Consider the following 18,089-nt stretch of genomic DNA (forward strand, 5'->3'; position numbering starts at 1 on the left):
TCAATTAAGACTGAAAAATTTATCATTCATAATCACTGGGGATTACAGTATTTTGAGATATTACATTATAGTAATAGTTATACATAGATCATATTTACATATAATAGAAATATACTATAATTACTTTTATATTATTTCACCTTTTTGTAGTGATTTAAAAGGCCCTAGGGTCACCCTTATGATTTTTAATTATTATAAATACTAGAGGCCCAGTGCATGAAATTCATGCGGGGGGGGGGGGTGTCCCTCAGCCCAGCCTGCACCCTCTCTAATCTGGGACCCCTCGGGGGATGTCCGACTGCCGGTGTAGGCCCGGCAGCCGGACATCCCTCTCACAATCCGGGACTGCTGGCTCCTAACCACTTGCCTGCCTGCCTGCCTGATTACCCTTAACCGCTTCTGCCTGCCAGTCTGATCACCCCCTAACTGCTCCCCTGTCAGCCTGATTGACACCTAACTGCTCCCCTGCTGGCCCGATCACCCACAACTGCCCTCCCCTGCCAGCCTGATTGCCCACAACTGCCCTCCCCTGCTGTGACTGCCTCCTCCAATAGGACCTGCCTCCTCTGCACGAGGTGGCGGAGACACCGGCACCGGCCTCCTCTGTGCCACGCGGAGCCCAGGACCCCCAGGCCTCACCGTGTGGAGCGGCCGCTGGGACCCCCTCCACTGTGCGTGCGGCCATCTTATGGTGGCCATCTTGTGACAATGTCCTGCGCGAGGGTGTGAGGACCACCTAGGCTTTTATTAGTGGAGAATTTTATTTTTAAAAGGCCAGGTAGCAGAGTGCACTATATGTCCTTGTGATGTTTAGGGTCTCTTTTCACAATAATTAATGAATCTTAGCACAAAAAAAGATTTATTGTGCACTTACTGCATGCAGGTTTCTGTGTTAATCACTCGGTTCTCATACATGATCTAAGAACTATAGCTTGAGTTAGGAGCCAATTAACAGTGGCTGGCCAATAAAATATCTACCAATGATATTTTAGTCCCAAATAAGTGTAAGTATATACTAGTATACATATATATATTAATGACAAATTTATAAGAAGATATTTAAAAGGTATCACTGAAAATTTTTATGCTAATTTTAATCATCTATATCTTGCCGATTGAGAAAACAAATTTCTGCTTATATCTGATCTGTATTTCAGTGGACTAATATGTGATCCTAAAATCTGCTGATATAAAGTTAATAGATAAGATCTGGCTTTAAGTGATAGGCTAGCCAAAAAACACACACAAAACCCAAAATTTTTGTTTTCTAAGCTTCCTTCTTCTATTATACCATTTAATTAAGTACTTTAAGAATTTTCTGAGTTTTATCAAAGAATTGCTAATACCAATCCCCTAGCCCTAACTGGTTTGGCTTGGTGGATAGAGCATTTGCCCGTGGACTGAAGGGTCCCAGGTTCGATTCCAGTCAAGGGCATGTACCTTGTTGCGGGCACATCCCCAGTAGGGGGTGTGCAAGAGGCAGCTGATCGATGTTTCTCTCTCATGGATGTTTCTAACTCTCTATCCCTCTGCCTTCCTCTCTGTAAAAAATCAATAAAATATATTTTTTAAAAAAACCCAATCCCCTACTCACAAAAACTAATAAAATAAAAGCATCATAATAAACATAATGAAAATTACTCCTCAGCACTAGTTTCTTAACTGAATGCAACAAACTCTGAGGGTCTTTTATGAACCAGGAACTATTTCTGGCACTGAACGTAGAAAAATAAGAAGCTTAAAGACTAGTGGGGAAATAAACACTTAAATCAATAAGTAATTTCAGTACAATTGGCAAAAGTATGCACAGAAAGGAAAGGTCTCTAGCCTAGCTAAGGGAGGTGAGGAACTGGGTAGAATAAGTACCAGAAGGTAACAGGGAAGGTCATCAGACGGAGATTATGCCTGAGTCTTGAAAGATGAGCAGACAGGCACAATCAGGTAACAAATGGGGTGAAAATTTTAGCAGACATAGAAGAAGTGTGAAAGAGTCTATTTCATTGGATTATAGGAAATTTTCTAAAATTATGTCCTACTAGGACCCCATGACCTTTCTGTGGCTTTTGTTTCTTTAACCTTTACCATTTCATCCTTCATCAGCTCATAATGGAGGGCTATTACACTCCACCATTAGAAGGATATATCTCTGTAAATCTCAACCATCCAGAGCATGGAAAGGGACCTTGAAATGTTAGATGGCTTCCACAAAAACAATGTGGTAAGAAGTAGAAGAAAAGACGTCTTCTTTGTCTTCTCATCAAGAAGGAGACAAAAAGTGCACAATAACCAGGGAATATTTAGTGTAGGGGTATTCAGTTCTGCACAGTTCAAAACCCCTGTGAGAATATACTATAGAACAATATGTTACCTAATGGTCAAAATAGTGACCCAAGGTCACCAAAATAAAGTTATCTCTTGTGTACCTGTTTATAAAGCAGAGGGCTATAAACAAATACACTTAGAAAAATCTCTATCCAATATTGTTTAAATAGAAAGATTTTATATTAAATGAGAAACATGCCAATACTTGTGAAATTCATATTTATGAACCACCTCATTTCTCAATCATACCAGATAGATGGAATTATTATAGTACAAATAACAAAATTTAGCAACATAAATAGTCTTTGGATAGAAAATATGTAGGATTATCAGAACAAATAAGCAGCATATAATGCTATATAAACTGGATTACAAACCATTATTCGTGCTCACCTTTCACTATTCTATATAAGTAAAATATGTACTTTGGAAAACAAACAAAAAAAATATTTAGGATCACAGATTGTGAGAAAAAATTTATAGCTTCTGATTTATTATGTACATTGACTATATTTATATGACAAGATTTCTATTTCAAATGCATATTTTATCTGATATTTGCACACATAAAGTCTCAATAAATGTCTATTGAATAAAAATATGAATGAATTTAAAAAGATTTTGTATGCTAAAGAAATGTCTAACTATATAGCTTCACAGTAAACTCTAGCATATCAATTTGGCCAACAAATTGGGCAAAAAATAAAGGCATTCCATAAAGTACTCGACTTTCTTACATTGTCAAAAAATGAGAAGTATACAATATAGATCAAATCTCTATGCTAGATTGAGACCAAAATATCAAAATAATATAAATATACTTTAAATATCACACACATGAGCCATATTAGTCAATCTTGGGTGGCTATCAATGAACAAGATATTTTACTATATTACTCTGTCCTCAAGGACTTGATGTTAGAATAGCCTAAGTCACATCTTTAACCATTTTTAAATTTTTATGTTTTGATTAAGTGTTGAAATTTTGCACTAAGCTTACTATATACTATCCATCTCCATGGCCTTATGAATTTAGTCATTTAAACTCACAACTGATCACTGATCTATATTCTACATTGTATCTCTTTCCATATATAGTACATTCTGAATTCTATACAAGTTTTCATTCCTTCCTTATCCAGAGAGTCTTCATCCAGGCTTACCTGAAAGTCTTTGTTAGGGCATTAATATCCTAATTTATGCTATTTAGTTAATAATTTCTTTACTTCACATTAAATGAACTTGGTAGTAGTAACATTTACAGAGAAACACTCTAATTTCCATGAATTTACACTATTCTGTACATTATTCTTGAGAAGTGAAATGGCTAAGACTAGGAAAAAATAGTGTTGGCGTCCTGATTTATAATTTCATAAAAACAAATTCAGCAATTCATTTATAATAAAAGCATGAGAGTTCTTAAAAGTATTTTTTCATAGTGTACAGTAATCTAATTTTTTCCTGTCCTTGGCCAGAACTTTTACATGTTAAAAATTACATTTCATAAACCATTTTTAAAATATTCAAAGTGCCAATTTTTAAGAGTTATTTTAAAAACCCTAATAATTAAAAAATTTAAAAGCATAAAGAATTTTTCATAAGAGAAAACACTTGAACATTATTCAATAATGGCCATTTTAAAGTTTCTATGAATACACTAAATACATACTGTTCATTGACTTATTTGGCATTCCACTTAGAGAAAAAAAAAATGTGTATATGGGCCAAGGTAGTTTAAAAAAATTGTTAGCATACCCAGGTACAAACTGAGGATTTAGGACCACACCATTGCACTCAATTATATTGTGAAATAAAAGCTTCATCATATTTATTTTCATATCCCAAATTAATCTAACTTTAATAACTTCATATGCTCTAGACCTAAGATGAAGGTTCATTGGCAATAAGAGATCCTTTGATTTTTATGAAGAAAAATCCATGCTATTCATGATATTTATAAAATTAACATTTCAATTAGGTGTCATTCTCTCATTTATTAATTGAACGAATACATTTCTCATAAATTCTGATTTTCTAAGTAGGACCACCTCCCCCAACTTGAGATACATCTGCCATTTTCAAGTAACACTTGTTGAAAAGACTATTGAAACGTTTATAATAGTGAGAAATTTTGGTTATCCCAAATTTTTGGTTGAAATTTTTTGGAGAAGCAAAGATAATTTTATGGCTTTCAAAATTAATTCAAATGAAACTCAATGTGAGCCTGATTTTGGCTATGGGTAAAAAAAGGATCATTGGAAGATCGAGTTCCAAGGGACCAGCAGGTGCCAACCACTTTAAAATTTACCTTTCCTATATGACAGCATTTATTCTTAGAAGAAAAAAGTCACCTTTCTTTCTAAACATGCCACTCAGATCAGCCTAAATCCAATAGACACTGAGGCCATAGGTGAAAAAAGAAACATCCAAAGGGATTATTTATTCCAAGCCATGTTTGCTGCCATTTCAGGGTCGCCCGTAAGCACTCTTCCTCTGGAGACTTAAGAGTTGACCCCTCATGTTTGACACCCCCTAAAAAAAACATTTCGGACAAGTTACCACTTTCCAAAGTTGGCAAGAAGGGAAGCAAATGAGAGATGTATGAGAACCGACGCGCTTTTCCCTCTGAAATGCCTCATGTTTACTTTTGACAAAAGAAACAAATAGAAGCAAAACCGAGAATTCAGAAGGAACTCTCTCTGCTGCGTGCCCTGGCCGAGCTTTTCAAAGACCCTTTACCAAAGAAGCAGGCTGGAGGCTCACCTTCCATCTCGCCGCCTGGCTGGGCTGGAGCAGCAGCTCTGGCTACCCGGCCACTCCACGTGCTCCTGCCGTCGCCAGGACGCAGCTCGCAGCTGGCGGGAGATTCCTGGCTCGGGGAGTCCCCAGGATCCGCTGCCGAGTCGGCGCAGACCGAAAAGGGCAGGAGCCCGCGACCTGCTGGTGCGCGGGGTTACAGCGGCGCTGGCTGGCGGCGGCTTTAAAAGACGCTCACGGAGGAGCGCAGGAGGTTCCGCGCCTCCATCCCCTTTTTGAATGTCAAACTGGAGAACCCCTATAGGATGGAAATGGCGCATCAGCAACTTGTCTCAAAATGTCTGTTTTAGAAGGATATGGATGGGAGAGTATTATCACATTGGGTGAAGGGCAGGGGAGTCCAGATGGCTTTCTTGCAAGGTTAAGGTAAAAGAGGTTTGTCTTAAATTGAGCAAGATCTGGAACTTTTGGTCTAGATTCCGAGATCATAGCCATGAATAACAATGAGAACTTCATTCGAAGTATTATGTTTTTCTTCCTCAGTTTTTCATTTCACATGATAAAAGTTCTTGGTCCAAATTTGCAGAAATTTCTAAGTTCAATAGGATTTGGACATTTTTTATCAACTTTTTCATGTTTGGAAGCAATTCTCTCACTTGGGTTTTCCTTTCTGGGAACTGCTTAGTTTATCTGCCACCACTCACAAAATACTACACACACTATGTCTGTGAATTTTTTACTACCCTGCCTTCTTTCAAATAGGACCCCAGACAGCTTACAAAAATACATATATAATGTATCAGAAAAGTAAGTTTTTAAAAAGTGGAGTTAAGGGTCAGGAGATAAGATAGTAAAATTAACTCAAAGATGTTAGTACACAAAGATGTACTTTAAGCATCTTTTCCCAACATCCTTCCCACTTTATAGAAGTAAAGCACACATTTGACTATAGGGAGAGGAAAGGGGAAGTGACCACATAATAGTTTTTCAAAAGCAGAGCTTTTCTTCACACTTAAGTCTAAAGGACATGTTTAGGTGAGCCTTATAAAGATACCCAGTGTACTGAATTGGACAATATGTGAATGATTCTCAAAAAGATCACTATCACCTTTGGTATAAATTTATATTATTAGTGTATATAAATATATCTGAGACTTAAGATTGGGAGTTTGTGCATCAGCAGACCATATTGGAAGAAACCCACTCTTACAAGTTAAAGTACGCTTGCAATTTTATGAATTTTAGTTTATTTTAAATATGCCTTGGTACAGAAGGTCAACATATATACATATCTATGTATGTGTGTGTGTGATTTTTTTTTTGAACGAGTGAATGCATTAGATAGGCTTTGTTTTAAGGACAGGCATCTCTATAGCTTGTATGGGTTGGAGTTCTACAGGATAATATCAATTTCAGAGAAATACTCTAAACACCAGGTCTAATTTTAGTACTGAAAGGGGAAATTTGTTGTTTGTTAGTTTCTAAAAGCAAAAAATAGCACATCAAAGTAACAGAAGAGGAACTGTAAAATTACACAGGGATGGTGTAAGGATGAATATTAAAAAGTTATAAAAAACTTTTATCTTCCATGGCAATGTTCTTTATAGTTAACATTGGAACGTGTTACTACTCCCTAAATAATTCAAAATTGTGTATTTCGGACTCCAGAGAGTGATACCTAAGAAGATAGGTAAAAAGTAAGTGGGTAAAATAATTTATGTAGCTACTCTACACACCTTAAGTGTGGGCTTCACATAGTGATTCCTTCCAAAAAAGTACAGGAACTTTATAGTAGAGACACCTGATAAACACTACTTCAGCAGGTTATCAAGGTAACATTAACAGTGTAAGGCATGTTGACAGAATGTTCACTTGATATGACGTGAGGAGAATGGCATTTTACCTCTGTAGTCTTCCACACCAAAAACCCACAACCCCAGACGACTAGTGAGGAAAACATCAGGCAAATTCCAAGAGAGACATTTTTCAAAGTGCCTACCAGTTAAGGTCAAAGGTCAGATCGATGTCATCAGAACTATAACTAACTGTCAAAGTCATCAAAATTAAGAAATGTCAGAGAAGCTGTTTCAGCCAAGAGGAACCTAAGGACACACGATAACTAAATGTAATGTGGGATCCAGGATGGGATCCTTGAGCAGAAAAAGGACATTAGCTAAAAAATAAGGAAATCTGGCCCTAGCTGGTTTGGCTCAGTTGTTAGAGCGTCAGCCTGCGGACTGAAGGGTCCCGGGTTCGATTCCAGTGAAGGGCACATGCCCAGGGTTCAGGCTTAATCCCCAGCAGGGGGTATGCAGGAGGCAGCCAGTCAATGATTCTTTCTCATCATTGATGTTTCTATCTCTCTCTCCCTCTCCCTTCCTCTCTGAAATCTCTCTGAAAATAAAAATATACCATTCATTTGGTTAAGTCTCTTCTGATAGTATTCAAATTTATCCTACAGGATTTACAAGGATCAATTACTTATAACTGGGAAGCTAATAAAACGCTGGGTTTATAACGCACTTTGACTAAAAACAGGAATAAACTCTGATAAACTTCTAGGGAATCAAAGCTCATTGGTCTTCGTTTTCATCACCTTAAGAAGGAACAGTTGAGGCTAAACTGAATCTAGACAGGGTAACTGACAGGGGTGGATCTGACTCAGTGAATCACATATCACGGCTTATGCTATGTAAGTAAAATTAACAGTGACTAAAAATGAAATCACTGACAAAGGCTGCTCCTGGACCATCAGAGACAGTCCAAGTACTGACTCGGCTGGAAGGAAATAAAACTGAAAAAAGAAAGAAAAAAAAAAATACACCACCTCTTGATCTCACCCAAAATAATCCTTCTGCACCCTGTCTGAACCTTGGGCTCTCTCCCCACCAGCCTACTCAAAACCACGACCGAGGGTGTCCCGCTGCTAAGAAACAGTCAACACAGGCGGCTTTCGGGCCCCGAGTGAACGGCCAGGAAGGAAGCACGAAGACCCGGGCGCGGGCCGGGCCTCCCTCTGATCTCGCCTTCTCCATCCCCACAGGGAAAGCAGCTTGGGGCTCTGGCCTGGCAATAGCGCCCATGTCTCAGAGCAAGGTGACTGCACAGATCTGCATGGCCGGTCTCGCCTGTCATCTGGGGAAGTTGAAAACGAAGAGTAAACGTTCCTCTGGAGTGGGAACGCATGGAAACACCTTCTTCGTCTCGTGGGTAGAAAAATGCAGTTGGGTACAAAATGAGTCTAAGAGCTTGAAAAAGGTTGGGGCACGGTTTCAGACACTGTTCACGAGAAAAACGACATAGGAAATGCTCTCCGTTCCCTGTGAGGAGGAAGTTCTCGCAAGCTTCTTTCTCCCTTCCCCGGGGCCTAATATAATCGCATACCCAGCCCGCCCTACCCCACCGCCATATTGAGGACCTGCGGTGTTCTTCTCATCGAACTCTTCGGCCCCTAACCTAAGGAAGTGGCCCACACTCCAAGCCTGGGGTTCTTTTCCTGTCCTCTTTTCCTTCCGGCAAGGGCTGCTCAGAGAAGTAGGACGCGCAGCACGCGGGGGAAAATGGCGCCAGGCGGGAGGCACGAAGCTTCCACACGATGCAGGCCGCGTGCGCACGCGCACGAGGGGGCGGGGCGCTGGCCTCCAGTGCGCGTGCCCAGAGCCCTCTCGCCCCGCCCCCGGGCGTGACCCCGGCGGTTTGCTCCGCCCAGTGGAGGGGGGGATGGGGAGGCGTTGGGCGGGGCCGAGATAGGAAGTTGCAGGCCCCTCGGCGCCCACCCCTGGGGGACGCTAGCCCCTGCGAGGCGATGCGAGCGTGGGTCTTAGTCTCCGCGGTGCTCTGGTACCTCACCAGCGGTGGGCATCCTCCTGCCCGGCCTCCAAGACTCTCCCCTCTTGCCTGTCCTACCCCCTTCGCTTCGCCCTGCCCTGTCCCACTCGGAGCCCCTGGCCCCTCTTCGACCTAAAATGTCAGTGGTTTCTTTCCTCCGCAGTTGGATGGCAGCGTTTTTCCGAATTCACTGAGAAAGGCTTCGTGTATGGCAAGCTAGTGCACACAGGTAATAAAGACCTCGTCACCTGCACAGTCTAGCAGAAGAGCCGGGTGCCGTGGACCTGCTACAGTTGTTCCCATGGAGGGAAAGGCAGCGAAGGCTTGGTGACCGTCTCGCGTGGGCTTTGCTGCACCGGCTGAAGGTTGCCTCGCGTCGTCCTGACAGCTACCCTACTGCGCCTTAGTCGTGTCACCTGGCCTCCAGCCCCACATCTCGTAAGGATAAGGAACTAGGATTCGGTCCCGATCGCTTTCGCTGATGCCACCTCACTTCCAGGTGTCTCTGCACCAGGCCCACTCAGAGAGTCCTTTCCAGGACTGGAAGTCTCTCTCTTTGGAACACTCTTCTCTCTCCGCCTTCTTATCTAGAACTCCTCCTACAACATCTTTTCCGGTTCAGCTCAAATGCCCTTTATCGCTGTGTTGGAACTTTCCCACATTCCCCCAGGAACACTAGTCAAATGGCTAACTTTAGATAACTTTGGGCCGGTTCATAGCATTTCTCATGTTTGGAATCTCTCAGTGTTTGGAGCTCTGCCCGTCCCTGACACCACCAAATTGTAGGACAGTGTCTTCTTTATATGTTCAGAACCCGGCGTTCAATAGGCTTTAAAATTAATATCTTGGGCCACATTGGTTCCAAGCAGATTATTGTTGCTTCCACCAAGTCTGAAACAGAATAGGTTAATTGCAGAAAATCAACTTAGTATGCCCCATATAGGCTTAATTATTGTTCCCAATTAGAGGACATTTATAGTTAAAAATCAAGTTTCCTTTAGGGGTGACAATGATCATCTAAAATAGTTTCACAACCAAGCCCAAGTCCTTTTCTGATCTTTAAATTGATTCCACTAACCCCTTCAAATAATTGTGATTGCAGTGAGTTCTGAATTTGTACATTTTATTGTGTACATTTTTATAAGCAAAACTATAATATTACAGAAAAAGAAAAGTATTGACTAGTAGTCTAGAGTTTTAAAACCTATGAGAAAGAGCCCTAGCCGGCTTGGCTCAGTGGATAGAAGGTCTGCGCAGGCGGAAGGATCCGTAGTTTGATTCCCGGAAAGGGCACCTACCTCGATTGCAGGCTCCTCCCTTGCCTGGGCCCTGGTTAGAGATGTGCAGGAGACAACCAATCCATGTGTTTCTTCACATCGATATATTTCTCTCTTCCAGTCTATCTAAAAATCAATGGGAAAATATCCTCGGGTGAGGATTTAAAAAAAAAAACTATGAAAAACACAAAGGGCTTTAGCATTCTAAATGTTATTATGAGTGATACGCTGATTTTAAAAATAGTGAAATCTGAAAAGAACTAATCAGAGTATCTTTGGGACAAAATGGTAGGTATTGCATTTATTAAGTTAATTTTGCTATATAATGTAGTTATATATTATTTTATCTTGTCACAGTGAAGATATATGTAGAATTACACCAAAATAGCCCATTCCTTGTCTGTATGGATATACAACTTGCTAAGAAAGAAACAGTGGACCCTACCTACTTATGGATTGGGCCTGATGAAAAGCCATTAACAGGTAAATTTTTTGATTTTAATACCTTCCTTTTTAATGATGTGAACATTTTTTTAAGAAAAGCATTATCACTTATTAGAATGAACAAATTGAAATTTAATTTTTTTAAATATATATTTTATTGGTTTCAGAGAGGAAGGGAGAGGGAGAGAGAGATAGAAACATCAATGATGAGAGAGAATCATTGATTGGCTGCCTCCTGCATGCCCCACACTAGGGATTGAGCCCTCAACCTGGGCATGTGCCCTGACCAGGAATCAAACCGTGACCTCCTGGTTGATAGGTCAATGCTCAACCACTGAGCTACAATAGCTGGGCTGAATTTTAATTGCAATTCCACTTGCTCCATACTTAGATAAATCATATATCTTGGTCTGTGCCTTATTTTCTCCTTATGTAAAAACTGAAGCAGTAATTTTTGCACCCCACTTCCCAGAGTTGTATTAGTTCAAAAATTTTATAAAACCTAAAATTTATCCTCATAGCACCTGTAAAAGGAGATGAGGTATCTAATATGTAATTTTCGTGATATTAGAAGAGTGCCATGGATTATAAATATTAATTTATGTCTTATGTGAAGAAATTGTATAGCATTACAGGGCAGTGTAATTTTATTTACTGAATTATTGGTATAAACCAATTGAAATTAGATGCATCAAGAAATGAATTAAAGAAAACCAAAACCTATTTCAAAGCTGTACTTATCTCATATGGTTCTCCAAAGAGTAATATGACAGAATTAAGATTTTGTTGAATTCTTAAAGTTAAAACTGTCCATTAAATTTTACATTTTTGTATTTATTTGTAACCCTAAACTTATTAAATAATGTTTGAATTGTTATATATTAAATAACCAAGTAATTTACTATTTCTGTTTAGGAAATTACCGAATAAATATAACTAAAACAGGAAAGCTGATGGTGAAAGATTTTCTGGAGTCTTTATCTGGACTTTATACATGTACTCTTTCTTATAAGATTATCAAAGTACAAACCCAAAAAGAAAAGATGGTAAAGAATAGATATGACTTTATGATGTTTGGTAAGAATACAGGCACATTTTAACTTAATATACTTAGCTTGGATCAGAATTAAGTGTATGGTTTCTTTAGTGAAAATGATTCTGTCATATCCAGGGTATCCCCAAAAAATGCACATGCACTTTAACAGCTGATAGCTCAATTTTGAAAATGAAATGTATTTTAATAAACGCTGCCTTTATAATTATTCTAAGTGTGTGTATACATTTTTTGGGACACCCTCTATAATCATTATGATTTACAGAGTATTCTGGGTGTATTTGACCAGGCAAACTCTTAAATTAATGTCAAGATAGTGTATACTAAATTATCCCCTTTCGGCCTCCCACTTCCCACTGTTTAGGTATGCAATCTACTTTGTCATAAATTTGACAGGTATCTTAAAAACTGATGTTTAATCCTATAAAAGCAAATTAATGATCCCTTTCATTGGCTATTCTGACAACAATGACACTCTGCCAATGAAGACCCTCCTCCAATCTTATTTTTTCTTTGATACTGTTAACGTATATATATACTAGAGGCCCGGTGCACAAAAATTTGTGCACTTGGGGCAGGGAGGTCTCTCAGCCCAGCCTGTGCCCTCTTGCAGTCTGGGACCCCTCGGGGGATGACAACTTGCTGGCTTAGGCCTGCTCCCTGGGGGATTGGGCCTAAGATGGCAATCAGACATCCCTCTGGCAGCCCGGCAGCCCTTGGGGGATGTCCACTTGCCAGCGGGAAGCAGGCCTAAACTGCAGTCAGACATCCTTAGCCTTGCTGAGGAGGCAGGAGAGGCTCCTACCGCCACCGCTGTACTGGCAGCCATCAGCCTTGCTTGTGGCTGAGCAGAGTTCCTCCCATGTGAGAGCGCCCTGACCACCAGAGGGCAGCTCCTGCATTGAGCGTCTGCCCCATGGTGGTCTGTGTGTGTCATAGTGACCAGTCATTCCCAGTCTTTCTGCTGTTAGGGTCAGTTTGCATATTACCCTTTTACTGGTGCACGGGTGGGGCCGGCTGGTTTGCCCTGAAGGGTGTCCCGGATCAGGGTGGGGGTCCCGCTTGGGTGCCTGGCCAGCCTGGATGAGGGGCTGAGGGCTGTTTTCAGGCTGCCTGTACCCCCTTCAGGGTGGGGGTCCCCACTGGGGTGCCTAGCCAGCCTGGATGAGGGGCTGATGGCTGTTTTCAGGCTGCCTGCACCCCCTTCAGGGGGGTCCCCACTGGGATGCCTGACCAGCCTGGATGAGGGACTGAGGGCCGTTTTCAGGCTGCCCGCATCCCCTTCAGGGTGGGGTCCCCGCTGGGGTGCCTGGCCAGCCTGGATGAGGGGCTGATGGCTGTTTTCAGGCTGCCTGCACCCCCTTCAGGGGGGGGTCCCCACTGGGGTGCCTGGCCAGCCTGGATGAGGGGCTGATGGCTGTTTTCAGGCTGCCTGCACCCCCTTCAGGGGGGGTCCCCACTGGGGTGCCTGGCCAGCCTGGATGAGGGGCTGATGGCTGTTTTCAGGCGGGCCAAGCCTGCAACGGAAGCTCCCAGTCTCCTTTTTTTCTTTTTTCTTTTTTTCTCGGATTTTTTTACCTTCTATAGCTGTCACTGGAGCTGAGAGCTGGCTCCAGCTCTGAGGCCGTTGCCGGCTGAAAGAAAGTATCTGGGTTTGTTTAGCTTCTATAATTGAAACTCTGTTGCCATCACTGGCGGTCTAAGATCTGAGCCCACTGGCGGCTGAAAGCAGGTATCTGGAGTTTGTTTAGCTTCTATAATTGCAACTTTGTTGCATCTGGAGCTCAGAGCTGGACCGCAGCAGGCGGGGAACCTTGGCTTCCTCCATCACTGGAGCAAGCAAGCCTCCTGTTCGCTTCAGCTGCCTGGCTGCCGGCCGCCATCTTGGTTGGCAGTTAATTTGCATATCTCGCTGATTAGCCAATGGGAAGGGTAGCGAAATTACGGTTAATTACCATGTTTGTCTATTATTAGATAGGATAGCCAGCCCACCAAAGCCATTTCTTTATGTGTACTGAGTAGATAATATATCAGATGAAAATAACATTTTTTTCATTTAGTTATTAGTTTTGTATAGTTTTATGAGAGCAAACTGATAAAACATTTTATTGGCTAAGTTAAGTGTGTATGCTGATTTGTAAGATTGATGAATTTACTATTACATGTTATTTGAAAATTGTTACAGATAATTAATGCTGGCACAATTGTTTTTATTCTCATCTTCCTTTAAGCCTATCGGGAACCTGATTATTCATATCAGATGGCTGTACGTTTTACCACAAAATCTTGTGTAGGAAGAAATAATGAACTGTTTTTTACAGTGCTGAAGAAAATCTTGAATAATTTAATTTCTGATTTGTCTTGCCATATCAAACAACCATCATATAAATGCCATTTTGTCAAACTTCCAAAACATGGCCTCATACCTGAATTATTTATAGCCTTTCAAGGTAAAAAAAAATTTTTTTTCTTTAATTTTATGAGTTTAATCTTGAACCATGACAGATTATAAAACTAATTACCATATTAATGTGAGCTATCTTACAAATAGTAGGCCTTAAATGTTTATTAAGCACTAAAGTATATAGTTAGTCTTTAATGGTTAAAAAATTAACACATTATAGTATTTACCTTCAATTGTGATATATGGTTCCTTATTTTTATAAATATGGCTTTTAACTATGCAGCTAAAATTTACCATAGCTTTTTACAGAATTTTATATTGGATTTTGGAGAACTTAATAAAAGGGAGGAACCAAAATAACTTTATTTTTATTTATTTTATTTCTATTTATTTTAAAGCCTTGTAGTTACTTCCATTAGCCCCCAGATGGAGTAAAATCATAATGCATAAATTATTTAGTTTGTGCAACTTTATTACTGGGATCAGATAGATTCAACCCATGCACCCATTCATACTGAGTTCAGTATTTAGAACTTTATTGGAATTTTTTAGAATCCTTTTGTGAAGATGTCATTTTTCCTTTCCAGTTCATGCTTTTGTACCACAGTGGAAAAGTGCATGCAATGAAGCTGTAGACTGTGAAGATATCACTAATTATAATATCCTCCAGGTGAGAATTTCATTGTAAGGGGAACGTATTTGAATAGTCAATAAAGCTATTCAAAATTTTTCTAACTAATTCAAAAATCTATTTCTCCATGTTGTGAATATTTATCAATAATAAAGACATTCTACAGAAGTAGACTTAAATTATTCTTTAATTTTAAAAGCCTAAATATAAAGTATTATTGACTTTTGATTTTGGCTATTTATACTGAGATTGTGAGTCTTGGCTATTTCAAGATGCTTTGTTTTGGAATAGTACATATGGAATATTATATAGCTCCCTAAGTTAATATATATTTTTCAATGACAGAAAAATGGTTTTTGTTCCCCAAATGTTAACTAAGCAGTAGCTTGATGAACAATCTCACAATCAGGTCATCCTAGGTTAAACCAGTGGTTCTTTCAAAACTGTATCTATGATCTATATATATAAAAGCCTAAGTGACCATTAGGACCGGATGACCAGACGACCAGATGACCGGCCAGTAGCTATAATGCACACTGACCACCAGGGAGCAGACACTCAATGCAGGAGCTGCCCCCTGGTAGTCAGTGCACTCCCACAGCCAACCTCCCATGGCTGGCCAACGTCTTGTGGTCCCTTCCCCCAGCCGGCCGGCCCGATTGGCCCTGATCTGGCCAGGCTGAGCGACCTCACCTGTGCACGAATTCATGCACCGGGCCTCTAGTGATCATAATAGTAGCTGTCTCCTCGGCCATTCTCAGAGGTTAAAGACATAGTCTAAAAAAATTCCTTCACACTCCTGGTCTAGTTCCTGAGCCCATAACCTTTATATTGTGCATGGGTTATGGGAAGCACTGAGTTTATATTAGTCTTTATTAAACTCTATGCTTAAAAAAATAAAATAAAATTTATTCATTAGTTTATAATGCTGATTAGAGAAAACGTTTAGTTTCCATTTTATTTGTTTCTTTGGAATTAGAAATAATAAATATTATCTAAAAATGGAATAGACATGCTGCAAATAATCCAAAACAAGTGTTTATTGATCTCAAGTTAATTTTTCTTAACCAGTTTACATATGAATTGATAATAGTTGATAAGGTCAAGGCTAATTTTAGTATTAACATAACTTTTCAGGAATTCATCTTTTGTGTAAAACATGGATGGCGTGAGTGTGCTGATAGTACGTTTCATTGCCTCTGATGCAGGAGGAGAAATTGCTTCACAGTTTAGTCATTGTACTTCTCACTGCTATTTTAAAATATAGGCAAGAGATCGAATAGCAGAATTTTTCCGAAGCCAAGCATTTATTTTCTACCATGACTATAATAAAACTCGACCAGCTATGCATTTTATGGACCACAGTTTTCAAATGGCACGTATGGATAGCTGTCGTCCAGGCTTTGGGAAAAATGAAGGTCTACACAGTAATTGTGCTACCTGTTGCGGTAATTATAAAATATAAATATCTACAGATGATGTATTATAGAATTGTATACCTGAAACCTATATAATTTTATTAACCAACTCCAATAAATGCAATAAAAATTAAATATACATATATATTAATATTTAGGGTACTTAGAAGAACAAATTAATAATTCACTTAGGATAATTGAATTGAATCTTTATAGCAATCCTCTTACAAAAAAAGTTATATTTAACCAAAGAAAAGTAAAAATTCAAAGACCAAATTTCTAAATATAATTATCTTCATCTGTATTCATTCTTCCTAATATGCTCTTTCATATTACAGAACATTTCTATAGTGTTCTGACTTAAGCTACTATACTGTGAAGGAAAACAGAATGGTCCTACCTAGAAAACAGAATTGGAATTAGGAACTAGAGAATCAGGCATAGGAACTCATAAATGGGGCACTGCAGAAGATACTATAAAATGCTGATACTAATGGGAAAGATGGGATTCTAACTTTCTCCTGCCTTTAAAATCATTAAATTACGTTTGAAATTCGTAAATATTCTCTATAACTTACTTGACAGAACACTACTCAATATATCATAGGTTTAGAAATGATATGTTATTAAAGGCAGCTTTATACTATTGGTATAAAATACCTCTACTTGAAATTATAATAATCTACTCCATGTGTTTTCCTCTGCAGTGGTTTGTAGTCCTGGGACTTTTAGTCCTGCTGCTGATGTTACTTGTCACACCTGCATTTCCGTCCTTGCCTATGGAGCTAAATTTTGCCCATAAACTTCAAACGAAAATTGCAATATGAAGACTAGAGGTGAAAGCGTTGCTACTTGCTGGTGGAAGTGGGGGACACAAGATTTGTTCACATCCCAGAGCATCGTAGTTCCATTAAGAAAGTTCAATGAGACCAAAACGTTGGAAAACATACATTTTAGAAACTAAAAAAGAAAAAAAAGATAATTGACATGGCATTTCTAAGAAGGCATTTAATCTAATATCTCCATTGTACAAAGGAACGTGTATTTAGTGGATGATTTTTAATGAAATGTTTTGTTTACAAACTGAATCTGTTGCTCTGTGCCTAAGACTATATTAAGGTCAAGAAGAGTAGCAAAGTATAATACAATAAAAACTTTGTACTTTCCATATATTAATTTGCTTGAAATCACTTATACAATATAAAGGCATATATATTACTTTTGTATTTAGAAGCAAAAAGTTCTCTTTTTTTTTTGTCCGCAGGCTGATGCTCTATCCACTAAGTGAAACCAGCTAGGGCACTTCTTTATATCTTTGATTGAACAAAAGTCTTTAATGTTAATATAGTTATAATTTTGCCTTTCAAATTTAGGTCTGAAATATACCTGGAATTTTTAGAGATGCTGGGTGGTAGGAATCAAATTTCATTTTTTATCCACGTGGTTACCCAATTGTCCTGGACCATTTATTGAAAAGTCTAGCCTTGACATATGTTCCTCTCTCTCTCAATTTCTTCTTCTTCTTAAAGCACTCCCTTTAACATTTCCTGCAATGCTAGTAAAAAAAAATAAAGGAAAAGTCTAGCCTTTCCCCACTAATCTGTAATGATACTTCTCCCATATATCAAGTGTCTGTTTATGCATGAGAATCTATGTCTGAGCTGTTTGTTGTTTCTGCTTATTCTTGCTCATAGTGTCATTTCCTTGTATGCTTTGTTATTTTTTACTGGGAACCACTCTTGTCCTTTAAATGTTTTTGTGGAAATGAAAATAACTTCCTCCAGAAAAGATTTGTGTTTAGTTCTGACAGGTATCTGGGTACACAACCAATCCTGTTCCCTCATAAACTAAGTCTGCAATTTGAGATACTCTGAAACACCCAGATGATGAAAATGCAGGCTAAGTTCTGTGAAAAGACTAGCCTACGGCCACAATATTTCAGAACTTTTGTCCT

General features: G+C 39.4%; 2 protein-coding genes across 7 annotated transcripts in view; one reads left to right on the forward strand and one right to left on the reverse strand.

Annotated features, from left to right (window-relative positions):
- The window catches only part of IKZF3 (IKAROS family zinc finger 3), a 74,045-nt gene extending 68,897 nt beyond the window's left edge, over positions 1–5,148 (reverse strand). For all 6 annotated transcript variants that reach the window (XM_023764358.1, XM_023764357.1, XM_023764355.1 and 3 more), the window contains exon 1: positions 5,086–5,148. In XM_023764358.1, the coding sequence (XP_023620126.1) occupies positions 5,086–5,092 (7 nt within the window). In that variant the 5' untranslated portion in view covers positions 5,093–5,148. The remainder of the gene's footprint in view (positions 1–5,085) is intronic.
- A 3,736-nt stretch (positions 5,149–8,884) lies between these two features.
- Positions 8,885–17,294, forward strand: ZPBP2 (zona pellucida binding protein 2). The gene is made up of 8 exons (XM_014466197.2): positions 8,885–8,933; positions 9,071–9,136; positions 10,542–10,667; positions 11,544–11,705; positions 13,914–14,132; positions 14,674–14,756; positions 15,985–16,165; positions 16,843–17,294. Exons 1-8 carry the CDS (start codon positions 8,885–8,887, stop codon positions 16,935–16,937), a joined length of 981 nt encoding a protein of 326 aa, XP_014321683.1. The 3' UTR covers positions 16,938–17,294.
- The last annotated feature ends 795 nt before the right edge of the window (positions 17,295–18,089 follow it).

The sequence above is a fragment of the Myotis lucifugus genome, unplaced genomic scaffold, assembly GCF_000147115.1.
Source record: "Myotis lucifugus unplaced genomic scaffold, Myoluc2.0 scaffold_329, whole genome shotgun sequence".
NCBI lineage: Eukaryota > Metazoa > Chordata > Mammalia > Chiroptera > Vespertilionidae > Myotis > Myotis lucifugus.

Excerpts from the sequence above, each read along its gene's own strand:
- ZPBP2 (XM_014466197.2), top strand. The coding sequence starts at position 8,885 with ATGCGAGCGTGGGTCTTAGTCTCCGCGGTGCTCTGGTACCTCACCAGC. Across the intron at positions 11,706-13,913 it reads ATATGACTTTATGATGTTTG|CCTATCGGGAACCTGATTAT; the intron begins GTAAGAATACAG and ends TCTTCCTTTAAG. Across the intron at positions 14,133-14,673 it reads ATTATTTATAGCCTTTCAAG|TTCATGCTTTTGTACCACAG; the intron begins GTAAAAAAAAAT and ends TTTCCTTTCCAG.